General features: G+C 38.8%; 1 protein-coding gene across 1 annotated transcript; it reads right to left on the bottom strand.

Annotated features, from left to right (window-relative positions):
* Positions 1-531: 531 nt before the first annotated feature.
* WDR78 (WD repeat domain 78) lies at positions 532-18,947 on the bottom strand. Its single transcript, XM_009278748.1, has 16 exons — positions 18,771-18,947; positions 17,829-17,901; positions 15,508-15,621; positions 15,127-15,283; positions 13,519-13,658; positions 12,179-12,337; positions 11,509-11,703; positions 9,973-10,223; positions 8,491-8,577; positions 6,518-6,669; positions 5,288-5,445; positions 4,973-5,094; positions 4,185-4,283; positions 3,307-3,533; positions 2,371-2,524; positions 532-576 (listed from the first exon to the last, which is right to left on the bottom strand). Exons 1-16 carry the CDS (start codon positions 18,945-18,947, stop codon positions 532-534), a joined length of 2,310 nt encoding a protein of 769 aa, XP_009277023.1.
* Positions 18,948-19,293: the final 346 nt, after the last annotated feature.

Below are 19,293 nucleotides of genomic sequence, written 5' to 3' on the forward strand. Positions count from 1 at the left end.
TGGGATGATCTGCAGCTCGCAGGAGCACCTGATGCCACTCAAAGGTCAGCTTTCACCCTCAGCAGTGGTTTATGGGATGACAGACGAGATAGATCTGATGAGAAGTCCATTCATTTACTGTACGATTTCACAGAGAAGATACAGACTACAACTGGTAAGGACTTAGGCTGTATTATGGAGTGGCGTATAGGCCAATAGGAGGTAATTTTGGCATTTTTGCTTTTTGAGTAACCCAAGGAGAAAAGACCTTGGAGGAGGAAAACAAGGAGAAAAAACCCAAGAAGAAAAAGACTATGGATACCTTTCTATTACCTTATCTGTATTATAGAGAAGGCCATCTGTGTATTAATACTGTTTGTCTAATGAGGGGGACTTCCAGGGGAAAATTTAGAGCATTTGAAAGATGTTTCTCACCAGTATGGTTTCAAAGAGAAATTTTAATGATTGAAAAAGAATAAACAGTTTATGTTAATACTACAATAAGTCTTTCTTGCTGTTTACCAACTGAGACGTGGTACCATTTAGCTACTGTTAAATAGCTACAGCAGGACCAATTACGTCACGTAAGGTATCAACCTGTAAAACAAGAGGAAAAAACGCTGTATGACAGTGTACTTGCAGTATAAGACATGCAGTGATCCAAAATTCCTATTTACGAACTGAGAACAGAATTGCTTGTGCAATGAGCATCCAGAAAGCAGGCTAAGGTAGTTTGTATTATGTCAGCTGATTCTTCTTTGGAATTCTGTTAATACTATGCTTACCTCTAACAGTGCTCCTTGAAAATAGCACTTTTTGGCAGGCCTGTTTGGATTGCATTTGTAGCATCATGCTTAGCAGCATACAAACATGTATCTTGTTTATAAAGGAAATTAATTTTCAAGATGATACATGTGTGGTAGGTGTACTTAGATGTGATTGCCCCTGAAGTAATTACCTCCCTTTAGTGTTAGTTGTAGTATTGACCCTGTCGTGCTAAGCCTTGTACATACCTAAGCCTAGGAAGACCTTGCTGTTATCAGAAAAGGGAGTGAAAGAGATGGATGATGCTGGAAAGTGGGGCTCCCTCTGGCTAATGAGGCTCTGTGACTCGATGGTCAGTTATGCCACATGCCCAAAGTCTGTGAAATTAAGCACTGATATTTTTAGTCCTGTTCCGGTGACATACCCAGAAAATTATCCCTATGCTCTTATTAACTGAAGAACTTATCTGCCTAGAGGACTTCGGCTGCTTTGTGGTGATTTGTAGGGAAAAAACCCACTAATTTTATTTTCTGAGTTTAACAACAATGGCCTCACTTTTAGTTTTTAAGGGAAATACCTTTTTGCTCTGTGGTTTACAGCACTTGGCAAATGAGGCTGGTAATTACCAGAATTTCTAAATGCAACACTGACAATTGTGAATTATTAATGCTTAATACCCTAAGAATGAAGGTTAGATTAACATCAGCATTTTCGTTCTCTCCAACTTAAGTTTAGTGTTTTGCACCATGTAACTCAGAAGGGATTTTAAAAAGTACCAGTTCCACTTTACAAATTGGGAACCCAAGTCCAGTAAGCCAAAGCTACTTGCTCAAAGCTGAAAGGACAAAGGGAGCAGTGCAGTTCGGGGCTGCAGGCCGCCTGCAGATAGATCCACCTGGTGCTGGAGTACCCAGGGTGGCATCAGGATTTTGTACCATGGACCAGGCACGGAGGGCCCAGTAGGGCTTCGGTATAAATTAGCACTGATTTATGCAAAAGAGAACAGAAGGGATTCACAGTTGACATCAGTCAGCTTTTACACTGCTGCTGACAGGGAATCTATGCAATGGTACGATTGGAAAGGAACGTAGTTGTAAGGCAAGTCAAATTCTCACATGTCATCTAGGACAGAAAAGCCACCACTAGGATAAGTAGTGGCTTCTAAAGGAGTGAAGGCAATACGGAGCCAAAGGGCTAATGGCTTTGCTGACACCAACAAAGTGAGACTCTTGTTGGCCAGGAGAGGGCAAGTCGTTCCTGCGTTGTCAGCAGGTAAGGGCATTCTGCCAAATAGTCACCTGCAGACTGCATTTAGAGGAAGCTACACCTTCCCGCCCTTGCCCCCAGTGTCCCTCCTAAATCCAGCTGTGGCAAACCTCTGGATTTGCGATCAAGAGAAACCCGAGGTTCGACATTGACTTAACTGTTCCTGAAGTTTCTAGTGGTATGGCATGCAGAAGAGCAGGAACCACCTCAGGTTTTAATCTGGTTATGGAATTGCATCTGATTCCACCTATTTCAATATTTATTAGCTAGATCTTTAACAGAAACCCCTTTCTGAGGAATGAAGTACCAGACAAGCATGCAGGCCTCTGAGGATGACCACCTTTTCCTAGTGAATCGTACCTTATTACTGTTGGGAGCAGCCAGGTTCTGCAGCTCAAACACACTGACTTCTCCTTTACTGTCTCCTACAAGAAGGCAGTCCGTGTTCTTAGCAAAGAGTACAGATGTGAATTTCACTCTTGGGTTGGCAAAGAGAGAGATCACGGGGTTCAAGCTGCAACCCAGCAGAGGCAAGAATTAATAGGTAACACTGCATTTGCCTGAGTGTACTATCATGTAAAGTCTAGCAGTAATGCAGGCCTGATAAATGTTGCATGGTTTACTTTTTATGTTCTAGATTAACTCAAAAACGAAGGAGTGAGGCAGTGTTTTGTTTGGTCTCTACCAGAACAAAAATCCCAGCTGCTATTAACTAAGATGTTCTGGTTGCCTAAAATCTGTCCTACTGCCTAATATGGGGGGCTGTGTGGTTAATATTTTCATTATATGACTAATTTGCTTTTTGCTACCGCAAGATTTGGCAGGCCTCCTACTCCACTGCTGGCTTTGTGCTGTCGTTAATACTGAATGGTACAGACCAGCAGATTAACTAAGCTGTACATGAGATGTACACCTACTTTACAGTAGTGGGAAAACGTGAGCGGTATCTGAACTTCTGACCATCTTACCTTTATAAAAGGTCCAAAGTAGCTCAGTTTTGTTATTTTTCCTTTTAACTATAGAAGTGGTAGAATCTATGATTTCTGTAGCAAAAAAAGCAGTTTTACCCTTTATCAGTTCCATGAGGCATCCAGCTCCTTCTCTTATAATCACAATTCTCTGGTAACTGCCATCTGCTTTTATAAAATGAGTACTTCAAAATGCAATACTTTCAATAACTAAGCAAGCAAATGGCATGGAGCTGTCATGACCTGATAACAATACTGATTAGGCAATAATGTGTAGCCTTTGTGCCATTAAGTTTCAGAACCTTCTTTGAGAAAAGTAATTACTTACGTGCTGACACTAAGATCCCAAATTTCTACTCTGCTTTCATTTGCTGCTGCAAATATGAAGGCTGATTTTGGAGACCACATAATGTCATGAACAAAAGCAGTGGCGGAACTGAAAGTTAGAATGGGCGTCTGTGAATCCTGGTGCCATAAAATAATGCTCCAGTCTGCAGAGCAGCTTAGGAACATGTCAGTGCTGAATGGATTCCAAGCAACTTTGTACACAGGACCCTTGGTGTTTGGGAAGAAACAAAAAAGAACTTTGTGTTATTCTAGAGCTACAGCCTCACAGGATGGTTTTTACTAGTGACGTTTCATGGAAATCCCTGACTGTCCTCTGACCTTAATAGCAAAACCAGCATAGTTTTATGTGTACCCGTAGGAAATTAGGATGCAGCAGATGTGATAAGACAGGAGAGATCTTAGGAATAAAAAGCATTCAGCTGATTCTGTCCCTTCACCAGTTGTTAGGAGAAGCTGATGCTGAAAGGGCAGCTTCTTGGATGAAGCAAAGACTTTCAAAAAAAGAGGTGCTGTTAAAGTTCTGCCATCTTTCTCTCAGTGGTAAGACTATTTAGCTGTGGTTTGCAGGACAATCAGATTACTGATTGTTTTCTTAAAATAAAGGCAGAACTAAAGCTTTAAAACAGTTTATGGTACAAGTTCTAATAAATTACTTCAGAAAAAATCCTTATAATGTCGAAAGTAATCCTGTAAGACTGTGATGCTTTATGCTACGGGAATTCATTCCTAATATAAGAAAAGTTTAGTTTTCTTTTGTTGCAGATGTTTTGTTTAGTAAATATAAGCAAAGAAACTATTACATTTGTGAACTTAATTGAACAGTTTCTGTTGTCATTACTTTTTCTATGTATCACTCACCTTATGGCCTCTGTATGTTTTTAGAAACTGCTCATTGCATGAACAAGAACACTGGTGGATATGACCCTCTTCTGTTCCAGCAAGATAAAAATTAGTATCCTGAAAGAAAGGTAAAAGTAGCCTAAGTTGGTTTAATCTATTTATCACTCATCCAAAAATCTATAAAGGACTGGATGAGTTTGGCAGTGAAGTCCTCTGAAGAACTAAGGTGGAGGTGCCAGGATGTTGTGTGTTGGGCTGCTTGCATGTGTGCTGCAGAGGTGTATGTGCAGTAGATATAGTGGTGCCAGAATGTATCGGATTTGCTATGTGTGTTCTCCATCTATGCAGAACATATGCTGTGATTTTTGACTCCTGAAAATCTCAGACTTTCTGCGATCCACATGGGCAAACACATGAATTCTTCAAATGCTCTGAGGACAAAATACTCAGCTGGATAGAGAGGAGAAGCACAGCCATCTAAGTCCTAGACTCAGGAGATGTTGAACAGTCAAATTCTCACTGATTTGACCAACACACAGAGGAAAGCCACCCTAGGATCTGGCCCAAAGCAAATGTGAGTAACATAGCTGAAATTATGTAGTTGTTCACATACAGGGATTACTTGCTTGGTTTACCATATCATCCATTTTGGGTAAAACCATTATTAGCTAAGAAGCAATTTGTTTCAGAACTAAATATGCTTTAAATACCAGTGCCAAGTCCCAGGCTAGTGCATATTAAAGTAGCTCCAGCTGAGCATCTCACCCCTGCTGCATACTTAGCCAGGATGGACTTTCTGAGCCTACCTTTGGATGGAAGTCAAAGCACATTCCAGCTGCCTGTTGAGATATCAGAGCTTCACTTTTCCTTTCTTTCTCACCTGGTAGTTTTTTCTTCTCACTTTCTGTTCGCTTTATTTTTATCAGATCTGTGCAAATAGCAAGAGTTTTTGTCAAACAGGTATGTGACAGTGCTATGAATAACTCACACTTCTTTGGAATGCTCAACGGCTCTTAAATGTTTTGTGTATGATAACTGGTATAAAGAATGTCGCCTGAAATAAAATGAAGCAATTTCTGGTATTATCACTCTGCAGAAAAGCTGCAGGGGAAAATGCTTACCAGTGCAATCTAGTCTTTTCTGTATAAGCCACTCGGTTATTCGGCCATCTGCTGAGATACAGATTAATCTCTCTTTTTTGCCATCTCCTGTTGCACCTCTGTCCTGTTCCACCCACCTCAGTTGCCATACAGGACCTGTATGTTTATTTGAGGATTCACTGGGACAAAAGGTGCATGTGATAAATCGTATATGAACAAAGACAAGACAATATATTTGAAAAATAATTAATCTTCCATTTTGTAATGAACGTCAAGTCTTATGACAGAAATATTCTTTAGCTTTTCTTTAAAAAAAAAAAAGAAATCTGAACATTGGCTGTTTTCTCCAGGAAAATTTTTCTTTTATCAAACATGTTTGATATTTAGTTTCAGGGCACTGTTTATGTGCTGACACACCTTTCATTGATACCTGAATCATGAAATCAATCTGCACCTTGTAGGAGAGTGCCCTAGACCTGGAGAGCTGCCCTTAGGGCAAATGTCTCCCTGATCACCTCCTCTCATTTTCTTCTTAATTCCTGCTTATCCCTCACCTATTTTGATGTTCTATCCATTTTTGGCAAGTGGAATCAGTGAGAAAACACCAAAAGCTACCACTGGTCGCCCATAAGGATTTATTATCTGGGGCAGGATTGTCCTAGTTAGTTAGTACATGGAGTATAAAATGGTATGTGGTGGTAACTTGCTGCATTTTCTTAAAAAGTCAGAGCATAGTATTCATTTGTTTCACCTTTCCAATGTGGGGAACTCACTTTGTATGCACAGCAACAGTGCAGAGAGTTTCATACCCCAAATAAGGACCAGTGGTGTTAAAGTAATGTAGGCATTTACCGGCAGAAATAAGAATAGAGAATGATGGCAGTGCAGAGGGAGAATGGCAGTGTCTGAGGATTTGGGTGTATCAGTGTGAATAGGTGGATGGGAAAAGTCTGGTTGGCCCACTCTGGCCCTTCCAGACATTCATGCACTATCATAAATTTTTGTGTTTGCAGTTTTGCTCCAGAAACTTCTAGTATTTGAGAGTATTGTTTATGTAGGCATTTCCAGTCAAAACTGGAAGATACTGACAAAAGTTGGAAATGAAAAAATTGTGCAACATCCCTGAGCATTCACAAGCCTTACTTATCAAGACTGTTACTATTCCCTCAGCTTCTTAGTTGTGGATATTCTTTTATTTGTTATTTGCTAAGACATGACCAAGGTGGAGAAGACAAGAAATCGTAGCCTTACCTGCTGTCCAAAAGTGCAGCGTCGTTACAACTCCGTACATCATAGATTGCGACAGAACCATTGTACATTCCAACTGCTAAGAGATTTGGGCTTGCCATAGAAAAATCCAAAGCAGTAACACCATGCTCACACTGGAAAATACGCTCTGGCCACTGACCAGTAGAAAAATACAAGAACATTTTAAATTAGTTTCTTAATTTACCTTGGTCTTCTCAACACTGGATACTAAATTGCCAGGCTCTGCTGAAAAATTCAAGTGCTGATGACCATAGTGACTACTGCTAGACAGAAATTAGGTACTATATTCTAAATGGTTCAGTTTATTTCTCACTGCAACTGATAAAATTAGGAAAAAATAAAGATTATGCAGAAATATGACACTGTGAAATAGGTCAGATGGGCCTACTCCAAACCAAATGCCTAAAAATCAAGTTCCCTAAGTTTCAGCTATATGAGTACAGTGTGGGGGTTTTGTTTGTTTTTTTGTTTTTTGGGTTTTTTTTTTTCTTTTTAAAACAAACTTGGCATTTTGGAAAATTTTTCCAGTTGTTTTCTATCTTGTAATGTGGAGGTAAGTACCTTTCCAATTACAGAAACTTATCTGAAGATAAAATGCGATCTAATGTACTTCAGGTAATCTGTAAACTGCTATTTTCATGTCATTTCTCTATGTAACCAAAGACCTGATTCAGCTCTGTTATAAGATTAAATCCTTAAAGTCACTGCACCGAGCTCTTGAAATAGGAAACAGTAGAGTGTTAGTTTGCAAAGAACTGTATTTCAGCGTGCATGCCAGACCTTATTTCTTAATGTTAGGCACTTGAGGACTATGGCGATATCAGGGAATCACAAGAGTATTTGATTGTTGTTGACGTGATAAATATGCATCAAAGACTTGACTCTGTGTGATTTAAATTAGTCTAATACACGCTTTTGGGCAAGTGAAGTTTGTAGAACAAATAAAACTAAAGTTGTGTAATTTGATGGCAATCAGGTGATTTTTACTGTGTCACTTTGTAACAGAGATTTCCAAGATTTTTAAAAAAAATGGCTAGTTTAAAAAGGATTTCTTTTTAGATATTTTTACTGTGTCACTTTGTAACAGAGATTTCCAAGATTTTTAAAAAAAATGGCTAGTTTAAAAAGGATCACTTTTTAGATGGATATGTAAAGATGTAAATGTTACATCTATGAAATCTACCATCTTTTTGACAGTATTATGAGAAGTTAGATTAGATAATTATATTGAATTATATACTTTTTATTTTTTTCCTTCAGCCTAACAGAATTTCATGGTACAACAGAAAATGGATTGGAAAGGATAATCCTTAACTTTAAAATACAGATGTTCTCTGTAATGAGAGTTTGGAAGTATTGAACAAACGGTCTATACATTTTGAAAAACAAAAGGTACATGGATTTATTTTCACAGTTGCTGTGCTCAAGACTTTTCCAGTCTAAAAAACAATTTCTACACACCTGGGTCTACCCACAGTAATAATGAAACAGATTTACAGTCTTGGGTAGGTCGCCCTAGGGTTTGGAAATGGGATACAGAGGTCTGCATTGCTAAGTTGCCTAGCATAGACTGGTACTACCTGAGAGTTGTAACCATCTGTTAGTTGTTTGGTGGCCTGTGTGCAATGAGTTTAGTTCCTGTGAACAGATGTCCGTGTTACCAAACCACCAGCACAGTCAGCACCTCTGTTGGAAGTGTCAACTGAGAGGACAGACAGGCACAGAAACTAAACTGCTTCCTACAGGCCCTTCCTTTGGGTCAAGATTTAAGCACATTGCTGGGTACTGCAGTCGGAATCAATTTTCCAGAAATGTGTGGTTTGGGCTAGCAAATTCAACCTTACTGGCTAGATCTTGCTTTTTGAAAGAGGAAGAGGGAAATAAATAAAGCAGAAATAGTATAGCAGAAAAATGCATTGAAGAAAAAGAAAGAAAACAAACTGGCTGCTCGTTACCATAGGGTTCTTCAATGACCAACAGCAAGCCAAGCCTTTCTTCTGTTCTTTAAAATCAAACGCTCCGTAACCAACAGCTAAAAGATCCTAAAAGCACAGATTAAGAGATATATCACAGTTTAACTTGAAGTTCAGTTGTATATTTTTAAAAGGCAACCTTCTGCTAACAGTGACTCTCAGTGCAAAGTCTGGAAAAATGATGCTCATGTCATATGCAAGTAGAAAAACACACAAGAAGAACAGAATTTCTAGAACACTGGAAGCTGGTTGAACTAAAAGTGCATTCATAGTCACTATCAGCTGTGTTTGCAATCCCCCCTCCCTGGCCATCATAAAAATATGTCCCTTTCCAGAGGTGAATATACATTATTCTATAACCATATTTTAATGTGCAGTATTTAATGGATTACATAATAATATTTCTACTTTTCTCTCTCAACGTTAGCTGTAAAAGGAGCTTCAGTGACCACCTCAAACTCCTAGCTTTTAGCTCTCTACAGTGGGGTCCAATGAATTCCGTTAATTCCTTTCCATAAGTAGAAGTAAGAAACAGCAGCAAGACTTTAGTCTTCAACTCCGTTAATTTTTTTTTCCTACACACAACAAGTAGTTCGTGAAACTAACACTTTAACACTTTATTGTTTGCCCTATAATTCTAAGACTGAAGTCTACAAATGTGTCCAACTTTATAATATCTGGGGATCTGGTGTACTAACAGCATGAAATGATCTTTATTTTCTCTCTTTTTTTTTTCCTTAGGGCAACCTTACTGGTTTTATGTTTCTCATCCTCACCTGCTTTTTACCTTCCTTCCATTCATTATTTTTGTTGTGGCTAGAAGAGAGCTCCGTTGGAAAAACTGAGCCTTACATTACTTTGAAAGTGGAGATGTCTGAGTCATTGTCACCTCCACTGAAACTGAATTAAATAAATTTGGGCCAGCTGCTCAGAAATCTGTGCCTGTTGTTATGCATCTTATCCTTAAAGTGTGATGAATGCTGCTTTCTTGGGATATTACTGTTAGAAACAAAGATGTGGTATCTAAACTATCATGAATAAACTCTGTCAATGGTGATAAAGTTTAGTAGTAGGGGTTTAAATTTCAACTTCCAATTCTACAATTCCAATTCCAATTCTATAACAGAATTCTATAACAGACCAAGTCTATTATCTTAACATTGTTGTTCAGCTGACTGCCCATTGTAAACTGGACCAATTAAATTAAATTCTGGACCAATTAAAGTTGTCATGATACATTTGTAGGAAAAGCCTAGCGCAGCTCTCCAACCTGTAGAATAATGTAGCAATATTGTTACATGGAAGGACAAAATACAGAGAGTGTCATGCAAAGACAACCTACCTGACTGTAGGGATGAATGAGATCCCTCCCAACAAAGTATATCAAAATCAGGAGTTTATTTACACCAACAATTGTTTATACCATTTTGTAAACACCTTAGAAGAAGCGATTTGTTAACTCACTGGGTTTACTTTGCTCCAAACCATACTGCTCACACTGTGACCGTTAGTTAAATCACATACATATGACCACAGCCGTTCCAATCTGGGAGGTACAATTTCTTCTGGAGTTTTATTTAGACCTGACAGAATTGATGGGTCGATGAATGCTTCCTTCTGCTCTTCCTTATCCTTCTTTTCCTTGTCGTGCTTTTCCTGTTTAGCTTCTTTCATGGCTGTTACTGTACCACTAGTGTCTGATGTAACATCGGGATCTAAAATGCACAAATATGGTAGAGTCTGAGTAGTAACATTTCACTTATCTAACTCCAGTCATTCACATCAGAAGAAAAATTTGCCCTTTCAGCAAATATTTTGCAGGAAAAAAATGAAGTGAAGATTTGAGGAATTAAGACATCCTAACTTCTAAAACTGTGGCTAAAATGTTGATAGGGACATAGAAGATGGCTGCATCAGGCTGTAGCGTGCCAGTTATGCTCCAGGTGTTTAATGAGTGGATTTAGCTACCCAGCAACAAGTTATGAATTTATGTCCACCCCCCACCAGGAATGTTTCTAATCTCTTGTATTTAAAAATTTGTTTAAACAGGGATTTTTTCAAGTTGGATGCCAAATTTTAAAGAGCCACATGTACGCATTGATGCTGTAACACCGTAGCTAAGTTACATGGTGCTGTAGTAAGTTGCTCATTACTTGGGAAACTTAAGTGTAGAGCATATTTTTAGACTGCATTTGCTAAGTATTTTTTTGTTTACTCACCCCTTTATTTTATGTAATGTGCAAATCATAAATTGATCTCAGATCACTGTTAACAAAATGAGAACACAATAACTGCCATATTGTCAGAACAAAAGTCCTCCTGGCCAGTATCATGCTCCAGCTGTAGCTAGTTTCTGAAGAGTGACAGAATATAACAGGTTCATTGCCTGAGAAACTGAAACTCTCTATGACACAAAGAGGTACAATACAGTAAAAGCCGTGTGAATCTGCCTTTTCTTTTTTTTTAATCCCTGTGTTAACTTGGAACTCCTGTAAAAGGTAAAATACTACTTAGCACTTGAGTCCAGGTAATGCCTCTTACAGTTTGCAGTGAATGTACCTTATGTTAGACACTGAACATCTATCAAGCTAAAACGTCTGTTTACCATCAGTCTCCTTATAAAATAAATTTAAAAAATCTGTAAAAGACGTTCCAATGCAAAAAATGCTTGGAGAAGTGGCAGAATTAATCTGTATCTTAACTGTCAGGAAACAAGTTTGACTAATATTTTGAGTAAGTCTCAGTTTGTGGTGATAAAGGGAGATGAGCCAGCTCAGAACTCATTTATTCGATTCTTCCACCAAGTATGGTAGGGATGTCTGTTAAAGTGAATGTAAAACTGCAAAGTTCATGTTGACATCTCATAAACTCTCCTTTTCTTTGTCTATTTCTTAAATGACTTGTCGTCTGTAAAGACATTCAATGAGGGACATAACTCCATGACTTTCAACAGCATGCAAAGCCTTGTGCTGAAAACAGGGCAGCCAATAAGAAACAAACCTGTAAGGACAGGAAACTGCCGATAAGCTGCAAGTTTGGGTTGAAAAATATTCTCCATTAGAATCCTCTCCATGAAAAATAAATCCTGCTGAAAGTTTTCTGATGTTAATACAGCTTCTGAATGGCATTCCTCCTCTTCGTGGATTCTGGCAAGAACAGCACTTTCCAAAATCATTGTAGAAGAAGTTGGGCTGCCTGACAACAGATAAATGGGAAAAAACAGTTTTAACATGATAATACTTTGCACACAAAGGTCAAGGGGATAAGAAGTCTCCTCCTCCTCCACCTGCAAAAAGCATAGAAGAATCTATCATCATCAAAAAATACTTCCGCTATTAATTTTTTCTTGCTTTAATTTTGTTTTCTTTTATTGCTCAAATATTCAGTATGATGAGATACTTCTGGAATTTTTCACAATTGGTGTTTTGCTTCTACTGTCCTAAGTAAGTTAGTACCAGCAAACTTTGTCGCTGACTATTTATTTAAGATCATTTAAGATGGCATTGTACAGAAAAGGTCTCGATGCAGACCTGCCCAAGATTCCTTAGCAAACTCTCTTTCAAGTGCCAGACGGGCAGACCAAACATTTTCTTCATGTAGTTTTCACCACACAACATAGTGACATGCATGACGAAAACACAGCAGAAATGTAAACCTGGAAAAATGTTACCTCTGTCAGAAGAGACAGACATAGTCCGATCGTGCTCTTTAGTTGTATGAGATTTGCTGCTTTTCCCAGTTGTGGTTCTGCTACCTTCTGCTTTTGATGTAGGTTCTATTTCTGATATGTGAAACAAATCGTACAAGTCCCAGGAAGTGACCATCATCCCTAGAAATGAATTACACTGTATTATACAAGTCTCTTGTTTTGGTACATTATTATAAAGGACTACGTACAGATGAGCAAAGATTTACTTTTTGTACCACACTCCCAACTGTTTGGCAGAGGGGCTTTGAAACCAACTGAGGGTCGGACAAGGCTGTAGCAACAGCTGTTGTGTGATTGCAGCAGCTGCATCAGGGTCTTCTGGGTGTGTGGCTTCCCTTCAGGAGGGCCACCTCCTAGTGAGACAATGCTCCGTGACCTTGTCTTTGTGTGCTCAGCTTTTCAAACATGAGTTGGAATGAGCCCTGCTGATGCTCAAGGCACACAAAAAAGGGGAAGATATGTTTTCAAATGAGATTAATATCTATTTTACTTTTTTTTTTTCACTCATTTTACATACACTAATGAACACAAAGGAAAAATGTTTGGAACAGCATTCCCCATAGTTTTCTTTGGCCTCCTACACAAAAAAAATGTCCATAGTGAGGCAAAGCTCAGCACGCGCATCTAAAACCTAGATATTCATCTATAATTTTTTTAGAGCATTGAGGTTGAACATTTTGTAAAATTGCATCTATCTTGTGAGAATGCCAAGATTTTCTGCTTTTCCCAAGATTTTAAATCTCATAACAGAGGTTCTCTTCTTTGCATTATGGCAAATAGAAATAGAAACCAGCGTCACTGACAAGTTAAGGGGAAAAAAGGGAACTGTGTCCTTTCATATTTCAAGAGCATAGCTGAGTATTAGGTGAAGTTCTGCCTCCTAAGAAGCATGCTCTGCTTGCAAAGTGCTGAGGCAGGCAGGACACGGCAGCTCTCAGCTAGCGTAATGAATATTTTATTGCAATGGCTACAGTGTACTAGTACCAATGTTCAAGTTTTAGGAGGGGCAGAAAAGGCCACCACAAATCACACTAGCCTGTCTTAACTTAAAGCTCTGGAAGTGAGAGTTGAGGAAACATCTTCTCCTGCTTAGAGATGGAAGAAAGAAAAAAACTCTTTCCTACCTGTGTGGGAAGTCTTCTGAGGTCCCATGATCTAGCTGTATGCTAGAGTTTTCACAAATAAATATTTAATAACTAAACTAAATGTAATAATAAAACCAACTGCCAAGGGTACAATGTAGTAAATGAGAGCCCGTTCTTATTAAATACCCTTTCCTATATGGTACTCAGAAAGTTTACCTTTATCTTCCATGATGATTTTGTCACATTGCACTTCCTTGTTCTTTGCGGCTCCATTAATGGTTTGCATCATTTTTTCTACAAAGCGATCATTACCAGGTCTATTTGTGCAAATGTCAACATAAATCCTATTCCGCTCCCTTGGGGAAAAAAAAAAAGTGTATATTGACTTTCTGAAGAACATTTGCATTCAACTTCTCAGTGTATTTAACCACAAGTTGAACAGGAGAGAATACTCCATGTCATAAATTTACTGCTCGGGTTTTTTTGGATTGCTAGGTTTTATTTCACTCTACGTATCATCTTTCAGCAGCTTTCTGAGCTTGTGATGCTGTTCTAAACCAGAAATGGCCTGCAGAGGTAGGCATCAGCAAAAATCCCTACTCCAGCTACCTTTGCACTTCAGTGGAATTCAGAGTAGTTCAGAAATACGTAGCTCTCATCACTTGGGAGTGAAAGGCAGTGCATCCAAGAGACAAAAATGAAACTAGTACATTTCTGTTTCATCCAGCCCTCGGGTTCTGTAGGAATGGTCAGTGGGAATTGTGAAACTTTTTCTATTATTTTGGTTTCAATATTCTAACAGCAGACATAGTTTATACCCCGCCTTAGTCCACCAACAGGTTGCTGTGCTCAGGAAGAGTCACTGTCTGTTCCTATACAGTTGGCAATATGTGCTGTGTACACCAGCTAAGTCTGATTCATAGGATGCTCTTCCTCTTCCTTCTTCCCCAAAATCACACCAGTGTGATTCACAGACAGTGGGGGTTGGAGTCCTACCATGAACTTTGTGTGTATACTAGCAGAAAAAACTCACTTATCTAAGTTGTTTGACTTGCCAGCTGCAGTACACTGCATCTCAGGCTTTGGGGCTTACGTCTACAAAAGCTGTGTGACAAGTCTAATAGTCTGACGTTCGTCATGGAGAGAACTTTGCTGCATTCTGTCCCAGTCAGCTCCTGGGAGTAAGCCAAAAAACTATGCGTTCTGGGTTAACTCCCTACCAAAGTTCATGGTAGTCCAGAGAGGAGATTCTGAAGTGGAAACACTCTAGATGCAACTAAGGGGAGGGCACAATATTTTAACAGGCAAGGTCACTTGCGGTGGGGTGAGGTTTCTTCTAGCTAGAAGCACTGTGAAGATCTTCAGAGGAAGCCAAGGCCTGCCTAGTTAGTTTATGTCTTTGTTATTAATAAATGATTAGCTGTAAAGCTACACACAAGAATCAATGCAGAGGTTTGCAATTTCTTACTGTTTTCATTAAAATTAAATCGCGTAATTCATGTATACCACACTTCTCCATCTTCTCTTTCTCCCATCCTCTGTGTGTTCTCTTGTCACCATCCCCTGCTTTTGCTAATCTGCCTTAATTTATCAGTGAAAGAGGGTATGAATTTGATCAACAAGATGGAGTTGTAAGGAATTTAGGCTGTCTTGTCAAAAGAGAGACTCAAACCCAATATGGCTTTAAACAAAGGTGAAAAGACAAATTGTAGTAGTCAGAACACTGAACCTACGTGTGAGCAGCCTGTTCAGGACTTTGCGATCAGCAGAAATTGGGTGTGCTGAGCATACTACATGCATGTACACAACTACCGATATACATACAGAACTCTTCCAGCATCTTCTGATTCTACAGACACCACAACAGATGGCATATCCAATATCCAGACAGTTTCCGTCTCTGTGAGGTAAAGATCCACTCTCCTGTCTAAGTCTGCTTTTGTCAGTTCTTCTTTTATCTCCTCTTGCCTCACCTGCACATCTGAAAAATTATATGAGGTTAACAAGCGAGACCTTTTCTGCTCTGAATTTAAAAGAAGACAAATTAATTCTAAAAGTATTGTAACGATCAGGAGCCAAAACTTGTGAGGCACTGAGTTCCTTTGAAGTGCTGGGCATCTCACATCCACTGACTGCGGTGTCTCACAAATCACAGCGCTCCAAAGAACAGTTTAAATCTGTAATTATACAGTGTATGTTCTTTACCAGATAAGCTAACAGTTGTGTCTCCTCGAGAGCCAGGTTCTACTATTTCATCTAGTATGGACTCAGTTGTTGATGCGTTTGATATAGAAGTACTGCTGCTTCCATATGTCCTTCAGTAACAAAGAAATAAGCAGAAATAGAATGTGAGTCCAGATGTCAGTTAGCAAAGCACTACAAAAATAGCAGTGTTGTTATCAGGATAAACCACAGAAGACTGTAAGAGCACATACAGTGATGCTTGCATTGTAAAAGAAGTCATAGAACGCTTAGGAAAGAAAATAATGAAATGGTTTGAAAAAGACTTAAAAAGGAAGAATTCCTCTGACAGCATATCCTGAGGCATTAAATAGCTGATGGAAAAGAAGCTATTGAGCTCTCAGATTCATTCTTAGCATATAATAACGTGAAGTGTTGGCTACCTACTGTGTGATAACGCATACCCACAGATAGCACTGTTCTCAACCAGAATTTAGATCCTTTGGTGCTTTGCATGTGCTTCTGAAATGTCTCTGAAATGCACAAGAAACTCATTTGAAGGGATTAGCTTGTTAAAAAGAATAGGTAATGTTCATAGAGGGGATAGCTGTGATGATAACTAGAAGTAAAACTCAAAACTTAGGTACAGTTGGGAGGTTTGTCAGCAGATTTTCTCTTCCTCAAAAGCTAAGTGTGAGCAACTATAAATATACCAAAGGCATTTGAAAAAGACAATTTTAAAGATTTGTATTTAAAACTGAAGTTAAATAATTTCATTTTGTCTTTTAAATGAAGAGCTCTTGTCTCCAAAAAGAATGCGTTTATTTTTCAGGAGATACTTTGTATTTTTAAGTCATATTTTTGTGTATATTTGCTCCTGGTTAATATCCCTACCTCTGGGATTATCCTTTATAATAGCCAGCCTAGGAAACATAACAAAAAGATAGTTCTCAAAGAGCAATCTCTTCTTTTCAGAAATCACAAGGGCATTAACTTTGCCAAAGAAAACAGTAAATAATGCTTTTCTTTAACTCTTATTTTTTTTCCAGTGCTGACTTTACTAGTCTTTTAGTCCCTTTGATTAAATAAATAGCATCTCCTCTCCATACAATTTGAATGTGTACACACCATTTGATAAAGTGATGTGGTTCATTATTTTTCATTTTAAACACAAATAGTTATTTGCCTTCTTTTGCATGACTTAATTGAATTTGTCAGCCCGAAGATAAAATGGCTCAAGCCCATTGACTTTGTTTATTCCCTCTCTACTGAAGGTTTGTAAATGAAAGCTAGTAAGTAGTGAAACGTAATTTAGCAGTTTTAACTCAAAAGTTTTTGTATAAGAACATTTTTTGAAATGGATGCACATAGTCACGCAGAGGTAACTTGCTTAAATTAGTTTAAAAAAGAGGATTCTTATTATGTTAACAATATTTTGATATTTGAACTGAGTCAAGTTTGTAAAAAGGGTTGTCTGTACTTAGTAAGTACCATTAAAACAGACAAAATACTTTAAAATAAATTTGTAACTCTTCAGTGAAACCAGGCCTTTTGTTTCCACAGCATTTTTCCATACCCACAGCTAAGCAGGTATTGACATATTCCAGTTTTTGAAAAAACAAGCTTGGGAAAGGCAGAGAGCACCTGAAGTAGCTACAGGGAGTATATTAATGAGCTGCAAATGCCCCTTCTCAGCTGTACAGCCTTGCTCAGACAATCAGAACACAACCTCCTCTACCTTTAAGACAGTGTTTTGTCACACATCTGTATAGGTTCTATCATAACTTTGAAGGCAGGCCTAACCACTCCTACAGTTTGGATGTCTGCATTTTTGAACTGTGAGGTACTCATTACCATCTCTAAAAATGGTCCATTCTGGTATGTTACGTAAAAAGATGTGGTTTAGGAAGGAGAATTTGAATAAAATTAGAAATATCACAGCAGTGTGTGCTGCAGTCTGCTTTCACCTCTATGTATTGGCATTTCAGCAGTAGTTCTGACATAGTCAGTCACAAGTACTGACAAATTCCATTTATTCTATTTGTTACTATTCCTCAAATTTTAAATGATGACTATGACCAGCAAGTTTCTGTATTTTGATAACAGAGTATAATTATTAGCCCTGCACAATTATGCCAGCTCCTAACCTCTCTGAAGAGCAGATGTGTGGCCGCTGCAGGGTAGGTACCCTGTGAGACATGATTTAAGAGACAGCATATTGACTTACCTTGAGAACGAACCTAAACTAGCATTCGCTCCTGATGGTTGATGCATGGAAAAAGAAGAGAGAAAAACAGATCCTGTGGCCCCAAAGTAAGCACTTGATGCTAAGAGCTTGCCTTGCCTGGGTACAACAGTATTTGGATCTGAATGGAAGAGTGGATGGGGTGTCACATCCTTTCCTTCCTCATCAAAAACCTGAAGAAATATTTAAATAATTACAATAGTTTCACTGTGTTCCTGAAACAAGCGACAGCGATGACACGTGCAACATTTTATCTCATCTGGAACAAAAAGAAGATCCTGATCCAGGCAGGAACCTGACAGAACTGATAGGTAACCCCTCTGTGCAAATGATGCCTAATATACACCAGGACAGGGGCGAGGGGGTTTACATTGCTGCTTTCCCTTTAGGGTTCAGCCTTGAGAGGGCTGTCACCTTTGCCCAGGACTTCTTTGGAACTCCCTTTATAGAAATGGCTGCAAAATACCTGGAAAAACTATGTTCGTCTCACTATCAGAGCCACTTCTCCTTCTTGGTCAACCCCGTTGTCTTTTCTGGCTTATTTATTCTATAATGACTACCAAGAGTGGCTTATTGACTGTAACTATTCATGTCAAATTAACAGTACAGCAAAAGCAGTGAGAGAAACAATTATGCATCTTTTTTTATTATACTGCTCAAAATTTTTTATTGTAAGAAGGTATTCAGTAAGGTCTTTAAACACCTCTCAGATTATGTTATGGGAATCTTCTGTTCTTTAGGTAAAGACATACAGGTGCTACAGTCAACATATCTCATGTAGATTTGAAAGCAAGTAGTTCTCAGATTAGGAGCAGAACTGTTGCTCTGATTTTTTTTTATTCTTGCAGATTGTTTTTGGACACTAGTCATCATCATTTCAGAATGGATTAAGCTCTTGGACCATCTTCTTTCTCTACAGCTCTTCAACTTCAGACACACCTTTTCTTTCCTCCTCCTTCTTCCACTTCCTTTCTGACAACTTTTTACATCTGCAATAACTCACATTTAAAACTTTTTAGTAATAGCATAAATGGCTTCTCACCCGTATGGCATACTTGTTACCCGCAAGAGAGCCCCTGTCCACAGCTTTGCCGTCAGAAGTTGTGGATTGACTTCTGCAACTTGCTGCTCTATTTGCGTAGATGCCACTTATGATGCTCGCTCGTCTTTGGCTACCAGAACTTGCTCCTGATCCTTGCCTTACCCTGAAATCAGCCATAGAAGTTTTGTTTCAATCAACAAAATACAACCAACCAACCAACCAAATACAACCACCAAATTACTTGTCCCTTAACTTTCATGAATGGTTTAAAAGATTTAAACCATTCAGTGTGATAATTCCTTCAGAAAATCTCCGTTCAGCTTCTAAGGAGGCTTTTTAAAGCGGTGATAGGAGGAGCGAGGTGGACAGGGGTGGGGGCAATGCCTGCTCTAAAATAAAAGCCTAAAAGACATTTTACTGGTATCTGGTTTTCTGGGGCTAAGCTTACAAACGGTAACTGATGTGGCAATAAAGGGGCAAGAGATGCAGCCTGTGGCTGCCTGCGGGACCGGTTACACCGGCA

Source organism: Aptenodytes forsteri, unplaced genomic scaffold (genome assembly GCF_000699145.1).
Source record: "Aptenodytes forsteri isolate BGI_AS27 unplaced genomic scaffold, ASM69914v1 Scaffold290, whole genome shotgun sequence".
NCBI classification, from domain to species: Eukaryota; Metazoa; Chordata; class Aves; order Sphenisciformes; family Spheniscidae; genus Aptenodytes; species Aptenodytes forsteri.